The sequence below is a fragment of the Papaver somniferum genome, chromosome 9, assembly GCF_003573695.1.
Source record: "Papaver somniferum cultivar HN1 chromosome 9, ASM357369v1, whole genome shotgun sequence".
Lineage (NCBI taxonomy): Eukaryota > Viridiplantae > Streptophyta > Magnoliopsida > Ranunculales > Papaveraceae > Papaver > Papaver somniferum.
Window position 1 is genome coordinate 203,157,361 of NC_039366.1, and position 10,976 is coordinate 203,168,336.

General features: G+C 36.9%; 1 protein-coding gene across 2 annotated transcripts; it reads left to right on the plus strand.

The window, feature by feature from the left end:
* The first annotated feature begins 1,944 nt into the window (after positions 1 to 1,944).
* On the plus strand, positions 1,945 to 6,111 carry LOC113314012 (putative disease resistance protein RGA1). Of its 2 annotated transcripts, none has more exons than XM_026562785.1 (2): positions 1,945 to 2,324; positions 5,818 to 6,111. In XM_026562785.1, the coding sequence occupies exons 1-2, from the start codon at positions 2,034 to 2,036 to the stop codon at positions 5,845 to 5,847; spliced, it is 321 nt and encodes a 106-aa protein (XP_026418570.1). In that variant the 5' UTR covers positions 1,945 to 2,033; the 3' UTR covers positions 5,848 to 6,111. The 2 variants fall into 2 exon arrangements, 1 of the variants encoding a protein (XP_026418570.1); XR_003342216.1 differs by lacking the exon at positions 1,945 to 2,324 and adding an exon at positions 5,306 to 5,698.
* The last annotated feature ends 4,865 nt before the right edge of the window (positions 6,112 to 10,976 follow it).

Consider the following 10,976-nt stretch of genomic DNA (forward strand, 5'->3'; position numbering starts at 1 on the left):
CCGGATTCCATTAGGTTAACTTCCAACATAACGGTTAACGGATATCGGAATCGGAAAAATTCTCGGAACTTTTAGTGTTATCGTAACGGAATCGGATGTGCCACTTTCCATTAGGTTAATATCCGATACCGATACTGATAGTGTATATCTATATCAATAAATTATGGGAAATTTCTGATACGTCATACCCTTTAGGTTTACTTTTTATCCATTTAATTTCATCTCTCTTAAGTAGATATCAGAAATTATCGGAAGTTATTGAAAATTATTGGAAGATTTTTGGATCATGAGTAGATATCGAAAATTATCAGAAAAATATTGAATATTCGATAATCTTATTGTAACAAAATCAGAATTGATTTTTAATATTCCTTAGGAAGTTATCGGATACCGGATATCCTTTAATTCTTAACGTAACTGTAGGGGATGAACCACTATTCATTTTTTTAAGTGCCGTTGACAGCCCTACTTTCAACAAAAGGTGTTGGATCAAGTGAAATTGACTTTTTTCATTCTTTATATTTATTTATTCCCAAAATTAACTCTCACTTCTAGTGATATATGTTGGAGTATTTGGCGCGATATAAACCACACATGGATAGTTAGAATAGTACCACATGGAATAAGCGGGGTACATGTGATGCTTAATAAGTTTGGGCTTCTCCTTACATAGTACCGAGGCCTTTTCGATTAAAACTCCACACCTGCTGCAACAAATGTTCAAGTTTGGGACAATATCGGTGCTATGTGGTTGGTCTCGGAGTAGGGTCCGGCGGCCTGGGAAGATCATAACAACTGGTATCAGAGCCTATGGTTGAGGCTGCTGTCCGAATAGAGAAGTGGTTGTAGATGTCATTTGTTTAGGGCGCAAGTGGAGTCAGACTCAAGGTGGAGCAGGCACGGCCCAAGGTAGAACTGGCGCCCAAGGTGGAGTTAGTGTTAAGAGTATGATTGGATTGGTCAGGTGGTTTAATCTCGACAAGATGGAGATTGTTGGAGTATGTGGCACGATATAAACCACGTATGTATAGCTAGGATAGTCTCACATGGAATAAGAGGAGTATATGTGGTGCTTAATAAGGTTAGGCATCTCCTTACTTAGCACAGAAGCCTTTTCGATTAAAATCCCACACCAACACGTGGTCAAATTGGGGACAATATCGGTGCTATACGGTCAATCCCGGAGTAGGGTCCGGCGGTCCATGAAAATCCTAACAACATATATCCCGTTTCCACCATTGTGTTCTAGGATAGATATGAATGGACTTGATTCTGCAGTTTCATAAGTAAGTTCGGGTGCAGTTTTATTCTTTACATACTGTAAGTCACTTATGAAAAATAAATGGTATCACTTGCTAAATTAAATATTTACGAATCTGCCAAAGTGATTTACCAATTATTTTTCGATGGTGGTGTCATATTTAGATCATATGCACTTTGAAGGCTTGAATTAGCAGATAAAATGGAGGAAGCAAATTGTGCTTGGGTTCTGTTTCAAATGGCCTTAGTCAGCATGATTTGCAGTTCATTTTTGTTTGTAACTTTCCGCATAAAAACGGAAATCACCTGATTCTTTTCTTCCCTTTGATAATTCAGCTTTGGCCTTAAGTAATGATATAAACTGCTTGTCCGTTGAAACTAGCCAAGTATATGCTTCAAGAAAAGAATCAAGCCAAGTATTACTTTTTCAAAGCATGGATTGTTGGAACCAGATCCTTTCTTTGGTTACAATCCATGATCCTTTCTATTCATAGATATGATGATATCCAGCTTTACTTTTCTTTTTCTTTTCCCTGTAGGCTATAGGTGCCCGACAAACAGAATCGTAGTTAAATTTTTTTTCGAAATAAGTTGCCGTGGATTATGTTTTCTATCTACTACAAATACGGCCGGTGACTCTAATAGCACACTCACATCGAACACTTTTCTTAAGCTTCAGCATTTTGTTCTCTCTTTGCTATTTCATTAATCATATTACCAATTCAATCTCAATCTCTTAATCTCTTTATTAATCAATTCAGCATCCATTTATAATGGCGTTAGAGGGTATTCTTACTAATGGTGCATCTGAAATATTAAGGACGTTGATCACTGTACTTGGCAATGACATTAGTCTTGCTTGGGGTGTCAAAGATGAGCTGAAAAGGCTTAAACAAACATTGGAGGTTGTTGCAGCAAAAACATCCGATGCAGAGAGGAAGCAGCTGAATGATGCTGTAGTTGTACTTTGGTTAAAAAGGCTCAAGCAAGTTTCTTATGATGCTGATGACGTTCTGGATGAATTTTCTTACGAAGTTATGCATCGAGCTGTTAAGAACAGTAAGGTAAAAGTTTTCTTCTCATCCTCCAATCAAGTTGCCTTTCGTTTTAAAATGGCTCGTAAAATCAAAAATATCAATATACAGTTAAATCAAATAGCAATTGATATGAGAAGATTTCAGTTTCAAACTACTAGTATTGCTAGCAGTGGTGGGTACGAGCAAGAGCAACGTAACCGGCTAACTACTTCATTCTTTGGAGATGTTTCAAAATTTGTAGGAAGAAAAGAAGATAAGTCAAAGATCGTAAGGATGTTAACAACGATGAGCATATCATCGTCAACATCATCACAAACATCTTCCGTAAATTCTGATATACATGAAAAAGTCTCCGTCATATCCATTGTAGGTATGGGTGGAGTAGGAAAGACTAGTCTAGCTCAATCAATCTACAATGATACATACGTACAAAATCAGTTTGCAATAAAAATGTGGGTCTGTATTTCTGACGACTTCGATGTGCTTAAAATCTTAAAAAACATTATGGAGTCTGCAATTAATTCTAAATGCGAAGACTTCTCAAACCCTGAGGTATCGGTGAAAAAGGTTAGAGAAAAATTAGAAGGAAAAAAATATATGCTAGTTCTAGACGACTTGTGGAATGACGACTTGGGTATGAGTGTCCTAGACTGCGGCTCTGCTGGCAGCAAAGTTATAGTCGCAGTCAAAAAGTTGCGTCGGTGGTGGAAGGTTTAATTCCTCCATACAATCTAAATGTATTATCCGAAGCAGAGTGTTGGTCTATCATCGAGAAAAAAGCTTTTTCTCCTGGTGGAGCATCTGCGACTCCAAATATGATAACTATAGGAAAGGAGATAGCGAAAAAATGCCGAGGTTTGCCGCTTGCTGCAAATTTTTTAGGTGGTCTTATGCATTCACAAAGGTATGAGAGGGATTGGTTGTCAATAAGAGACAACAAAAGCTTAAAAACACAAGAAAATCCTTGTGGCGGAATTATTCCAATATTGAAATTGAGCTACGATTATTTACCATCCCATTTGAAACAATGTTTCTCATACTGTTGTTTATTTCCCAAAGATTGGGATTTCGGTAGAGAAAGATTGATTCAGTTGTGGATCGCTGAAGGATTTATTCATCCACCATCTAGTGGAGGAAATAGAAAGTCGGTCGAAGATATTGGCAATGATTACTTCCTTAGTTTGTTATCTATCTCTTTCTTTCAAGATGTACAAAGGGATGTCTTCATAGGCGATATTGAAACGTGTAAAATGCATGATTTGGTGCATGATCTTGCGTTAAGCGTTGTTGGCAGTCATGAAGTCATGATTCTGAATACAAGTGAAATGGAAAATGATTTGTCTCAAACTCGTCGGCTACGGTTTATCATGGAAGAAATACCAGAAACACATTTTGATGCATTACGCAATGCAAAAAAATTGCGCACGATAATTTTCCAAAAAGATGGTTTTGTTTTTCCAAGTCCACAGAGTAACAAGCGTCTGCGTGTAATACGTTGGCTAAATGGTTCTCATAAAAATCTGAGATTTCTAACTTCTAGTTTCAAGTTTAGACACCTGAGGTGCCTTGACATTCGTTATTCTAGTCTTGAAGATGTTCATGCCGAGTCCATCCATCAACTCTACAATCTCCAAACTCTCAACCTTTCTTTTTCCAGAAATGCTCAAAAGATTCTGAAAGAAGGAATTGGTTATTTGATTAATTTGCGACATCTAGATTTCTCTTATTCAGACATCAACCTTCTACCTGATTCTATTGTGATGCTCACCAATCTGCAGACTTTGAATATCCGAAATTGTAAAGGTATTAGTGTCTTACCCAAGAATATTGGTCACCTCCAAAATCTAACGATGTTGAACTTCATGAGTTGCAATCAATTAAAATCACTGCCTCGTAATTTTGGAGCTTTGACACGACTAAGGTCACTTAATTTGTATGATACTTCAATAACGGAATTGCCGGAGTCTTTGACTAGCAACATCTGTAAATTAGAGTACGTGTACTTTGGAGAAAAGTGTAAGTTTCCCAAAGACATTAAGAATTGGGTGGAATTGAGAATTCTGTACTCCGAAGAGACAGATAATATAGTAATGCCCAGAGGTATTGAAAACCTCACTCGACTCGAAGAATTATGTCCATCCATGGTGAGCAAAGAAGATAATTTCTCCATGGATACCTTCGGATATGATTCAACTTCTTCTTCTATCCACCAGTTAGGAGATCTAAACTCCCTTCGGGAGTTAGATATTGTAAATCTAGAGAATGTGAGAGGTGGTAAACTAGAGGCGGAGACGGCTAAATTAAAGTACAAGCGAAACATTCATATATTGAGGCTAGTATGGAGTTTCAAAGAAGAAGGAGTGGTTGTTAATGATTCTGATATGGTGCTGGAAGGTCTCCAACCTCACCCTAATTTGGAGGAATTGTCCATCAGGTGTTTCCCCGGTTTAAAGCTTCCAATGTGGATGGGATCATCTTCTTGTCTTCCTAATTTAGTGACATTACAGTTTTACGGCTGCGAGAATTGTGAAAAATTAGTAGGCCTGGGTCAACTCCCGTGTCTTCAGATTCTTGAGATACAAGGAATGAATTCCGTTAAGTGTTTAGGTGTGGAGTTTTATTACCAGCAAGAAGAAGAAGAAGAAGAAGAAGAAGAAGAAGAAGAAGAGGATGAAGATGAAGAAGAAGAAGAAGAAGAAGAAGAAGAAGAAGAAGAAGAAGAAGAAGAAGAAGAAGAAGAAGAAGAAGAAGAAGAAGAAGAAGAAGAAGAAGAAGAAGAAGAAGAAGAAGAAGAAGAAGAAGAAGAAGAAGAAGAAGAAGAAGAAGAAGAAGAAGAAGAAGAAGAAGAAGAAGAAGAAGAAGAAGAAGAAGAAGAAGAAGAAGAAGAAGAAGAAGAAGAAGAAGAAGAAGAAGAAGAAGAAGAAGAAGAAGAAGAAGAAGAAGAGGATGAAGATGAAGATGAAGAAGAAGAGGAAGAAGAGGAGGAAGAAGATGAAGATGAAGATGAAGATGAAGAAGAAGAAGGAGTCACTAGTACCACAACAAAATTATTCCCTTCGTTAACTGAGTTGTACATCTGGGAATCTGAAAACTTAGAAGAATGGTTTGCACCTAATAATTCCTTCCCTTGCCTTGAGAAAGTACGACTCTGTGATTGTGGTAATTTGACATGTATACCAGATTTACGATTATGGACTTCTGCTCTCAAGCAATTAACTATAAAGGGTTGTCAAAAATTGAAAAATGAGCATGTGGCATTTTATCTCGACAAATTCCTCCCATCTGTTCGATACCACTTGGAGTGAAATGATGATAACTCCAATAATTCGGTAGAGGATGAGAAGTAAATCAGCTTGGTCTGCTACGATTGATATATATTTATCAACCAACAACACCAATAGGTGCACCTTCTCATTCTATCTCAGTGTTTCGTTTTTATTTTTAATTTTTTAATTTCTAATTTTTGCAATGATTTACTTTTTCGTGGAGCTAACTAGTTACTAAAAATATGTAACTGTAGAGCCAAGTACCAGTTTCTGGAGACTATTAAATCAGAGATGTGTCCAAAATTGAAGAAACTACCCCTTGGTGTCAATATCCGGATTCCAAAGACGCTGATAAGAATTGCAGGAGAAAGCAAGAGTGGGAAGATGATGCTGCAAACTCAACTTTTGCTCCTTATTATGTGACGGTTATATTTGAAGTGATTTTCCTTTTCCTTCGGTGTAGTCTGTAGTGAGTGATGACCCTTTTTGGTGTAATCGAAAACACATTCCGATGAATCTAATCTAATAATCTCCCAAATCTGTTGATACATTCATTCCCCAGAGTCTGTTTAGGAAACAAAAATTTGCTGCAGATATATTTACGCTAAGGATAATGTGCTGCCGAGAACCGAACTTAATGGAGGTGCCTCTTCATTTACACACTGTATTGAGATTCCGATTCTTATGATGCTTAGAGAGAACATTTGCTGCACCAATCAAGTCTAGCCTATATAGGGGATTCATGCCTATTAATTGGAGGTGTCTCTTCATTTCCGATAGACGTCTATAGTGTCTAATGGTAATAGATGTGTCTTTTGTGAACCATCACATCTTTTGGAAATGCCTCTTCATCTCCAACAAACATGCATCTTTTGGAAATGCCTCTTCACATAGGAACTTCTGAAGGATCAACCATCAGCGATATTCAAGGGTTAGAGAGTTGGAATGGCCCTAGTCAAGGAGGGCCCAGCCAAAACCTGGTTATCAATTTGAGAGGGTTGATTCGATGAAAGGCACGAACAAGAAGAAATATGCTGGAAAGATTGATGATTTAAAGTCAATTGAGGATTTTAATATTCCAAATTAATCATCCTTCTATGTATTTAAAATCATTTTCGATTCCAAGTTACTGTAATATTTCCTTTGATTTGTATGGAGAGAAACTGCTAGACCAAGGGCATAATAGCCACGCTATAGAGGCTAGACCTAATTGTGCAGTTCCGGATGCACCTTGCTGGTGGCAGGATCTACCATCGAAACATGTCTATTCGCACATGTTAATCTCTTTTGGATTGAAGGTTATTCCCATACATGTCATATTTACGTTCAAGTTCGAAATCTGATCTGCAAAACAAAGATATTATGTGGAATTAGTTTCTAACCACATAGTAGTAGTCCTGCTAATAATATGTTTTGTAATTTTCTCCAAACGTGTTCACTCAAAGTATCATTTTTAAATAGGAGTTCTTAAACAAGTGTCACACTTCCGATTTCCGTTTAAAAAAGTGTCACATTTTTTTCCAGAATTAATGAAGTACCACGACCGTTATATATTCTATCGGGCCCACCAAACCAGTTTATAATAGTCGAAGAAACCTTCTCGAGGTTCTCCTGGTTGTTAGAAGAACGTGTAACATCTCCGCCGGTTGTTTAGCTTGAGGTCTTATAAGGAGGTATTTTGCTAGCATACTTGTCCTACTTTGGCTGAATCAGGACTATGCTATGCTGAGTTCGAGTACCTCCGGTTGGAATATGCATCCTACGTTTTTGATACACATATAGATATCTAACATGTATGATGGGACAAGTATGCTAGCAAAATGCATCCTACCTCTGGTTGGAATATGCAGCCAACGTTCTATAACACTCTTTCTGTCCTAAAATTTATGTCTTTTTTTCTATTTTTGTTTGTCCTAAAATATTAACCAGCTTCTATTTATAGTGATTAATTTTAGTCAAATTCTCAAATATATCCTTTAGTGTTTTATGATAAACAATCTAAAATCTTAAATGATATTATCGATAGGAAAAAATATACTAAATCAATTCATAAAGATTTTTATGTTTATCTTCTATTTAAACATTTCTATAAATAATAAAATTATCAAATATGTATTTTTCTTACATACTCTATAATCCATGTACTCCTTTTAATTTTGGTAATAACATAGTATTTAATAGGGATAATTTTGTACACTCTTTAGGTATCGTTAATATCTTGACTTAGTCAAAGCGAACTAATAATTTAGGACGGAGGGAGTAGTATGTATGATCCTAAGATTACTGAGAAGTGGATTCTCTTTTCTTTGGCAAAAATGGGAAAAAAAAACCCAGTTTTTTTTTTACACTGCACTTAAGAGCACCTGCAATGAGGAATCCTAGATTTAAATGAGTTTACTGTATGCATTTAGCAATAGACCTATGAAGCCATTATTTGCAGATTACAGGGCAAAGAGGAAAATACTATAAGAGACAAAGGCAATGCTAAAGGCGAAAGTATTAAGAACAAAGGGAAGGCCAAAGCGCAAAACAAGAAAGCGAGAAGCAGCTATCAAAGTGCCAAAGGCAGAACCGACATCAAGGTACGTAGCTAACCAAAATTATAAAGCACGGAAATCACGCGTGACAAAACACATTCAACAAATATAAACGCCTTAAAACGTGCACCTATATGACTGCACAATTTCAGTTCCTAAAGGCGAAGAACAGATGCAAGTATGGGAATACAAACTTGAGAGGACAATTTTATTCTCCTTTACATACTTGAATTATACAGACTTATACTTTTTATTATGGGTTAAGCGGCAAAATGCCCCAAAATGGACCCCATAGTTGTGAAAATGCCCCGGACGTTAGGCGAAAGATTAAAATGCCCCAAAATAGAATCAAAATGCCCCAGACGTTAATTTTGCCGTTAATAGTCAAAAATGAGGCATTTTAATTTTTTTGACCGGTCAACTGTTACATGAATGCCCCAAAATGCCCTTCGACAGAAATAACACTGGACTGATGACACGTGAACTTAACTGAAACTTGTACCACATGTGTGAATCGTTCGAGTACCATCAAAGCTTATCTTGTCGATGAGACACAGAAAAATCAAAACACAGAACGAGACAGACAGACAGAGATCTCGAGAGACAGACAGAGAGAGATCGAGAGACAGTCAGAGAGAGATCGAGAGACAGTCAGAGAGAGATCGAGAGACGGAGAAGAACTGTGAAGTTGCAGATCGAGAAGAGGAGATAGATGAGTCGGAGAAGATAAGATCGAGGAAGAATTGTGAAGTTGCAGATCGAGAAGAGGAGATAGATGAGACGGAGAAGATAAGATCGAGGAAGAACTGTGAAGTTGCAGATCGAGAAGAGGAGATAGATGAGACGGAGAAGATAAGATCGAGGAAGAACTGTGAAGTTGCAGGAAGAACAGGTAACTTATAACCCTAATTTTGTTTTACAATTTGGGGTTTTCGAAACCCAACCTTGGTCTGCTGGTATCTGCGATTAGGGTTTCAGGGAGTATAAATGAAATTAGGGTTTCATTAGCTGTAGAATAGGTTTCACCACAGTTGTAACTAGGGTTTCAGGGAAACAAAATTGGGTTTCATGGAAACAAAATTAGGGTTTCAATAACTCTAATTAGGGTTTGAATAAAACGAAATTAGGGATTAAAATGTTGCGTTTTTGAATTTTTAGCAGATGAAAAATGTTTATATGATTTAGGTTTAATATCTTTCAATGCAGATATGATTTATGCATGGAATGTATCTCCCATGTATACTCAAGAGGGATATTTCTCTGTGGTGTATTGTTTAATTGAATTAATTCTCATACAAGGTGGAGCTAGATCTCATTTTGTAATGTTAGTGTGTTCCCACAAATAATCCTTGTTTAGGCAATTGCCCCTTATGGATGCTGGACTACCAGCTGAGGGAAAAGATAGTTTGTATTTGGTTAGCTGAGATAGAAAATTTATTGCATTTAGATGTTTGTTTCGGGTTTGTATAGTGTTTTTACTAAATTGTCGAGCATCAAGGAAACCATTACAACCAAAAGTGAGGATTGGAGATCTTTGTATGTTTGGCAGAAATGTAGCATCATATATGTAAAGAACACAAGCTTATACACCAGACGTTGTGTTTCACTAACCACGTGACAGATATTAAGTTTCAATAGTGATTACAGTTGTTGTCCTTTAGTGTACTTCCAGGTCTATAGACTACAATCACAGGCTGACCCTAGACTTCTTGAGATCCTAGTGCAAACTTACCTGATCAAAATGCTTTAAGTTCTGCTGTTTTCCTTATGTGAAAACAGCAGAACTTAAAATCTCCATTGTTTCTTATTAATTATTCTTAGTCCTGTTGTTTTCTTATTTAGTACTGTTATGCAAAATTGTGTTAGGGTTCAGTATATCCTTGATTGATGTAGAACCTGGCTGATTTTACAGTGGGCAGCATTATTTGGATTTGGGTTTGGTGACTAATGTGCTCATATATGCAAAATTATTTAGTACTGTTATGCAAAGTTGCTCTTCAATATTTTATTTGATGTGAACTGTAACTTGAAGTTGCCCTGACTTGCATTTACACTAGTTAGGTGACTAATGTAACTTGAACTCTGCATAGGCGCATATTAAATCTGTTTCATTGATTTGTTTTATTTTTGTTTAGTGTTTCAGAATGGGTAGTGAAGATAGGGATTTCTGGATAACTGATATAGGTGGTAGATTCAAGGAGTTGTATTGTTATGATTGTAAAGCTGGTACAAGTGGAGAAGAATTCATGGCTATGCTAAAGAGAAGATTGGTAAGGGAACAAGGTATGGATCCGAAACTTGGATTGTATTTATTTAATGATGCGGATGGGGATGCTGGTGATATGTGTGAATCCGAATATATGTTTATTTCATTTTGGAATAATGGGAAACCAAATGAAGCCAATTTTATAAGACTGTGGTTTACTCCAGTTATTCCTACACTAGTACAATGGGGTATTTGTTATGATAATACTAGTGTTAGTGGAGTAAGTGGTCTGACTGATGAGATAAGTCCAGTGAAGAATACAATTGTTGTTAAAAGGGTTGGAGTAAGGAGGAGTCCAAGACTTAATAAAAGGGTTGAGGTTAAGAATCATAATATGAGGCCAACAAGACTTGATTTTGTGCATGAAGATCAAGTTATGCCTAGACAAGAATCTGTTGCAGTCAACCATGTGAATGAAGAACTAGTTATATCTACACAAGCATCTGTTGCAGACAACCACATGCATGAAGAGCAAGTACAGGGGTATGCAGATGAGCAAGTACAGGGGTATGTAGATGAGCATGTGAATTTGCCTAATGTAAATGCGGATGACTGTCATCCAGAAGATTGGCCTGACTTTTTGTTTAAGGAATATCAAGATGAAGAGGAA

What these genes read in the sequence shown, in the direction of transcription:
- LOC113314012 (XM_026562785.1), top strand. Translation starts at nt 2,034, where the DNA reads ATGGCGTTAGAGGGTATTCTTACTAATGGTGCATCTGAAATATTAAGG. An exon ending in GAGCTGTTAAGAACAGTAAG is followed by an intron (nt 2,325 to 5,817) that starts GTAAAAGTTTTC and finishes ATGTAACTGTAG; the next exon opens with AGCCAAGTACCAGTTTCTGG.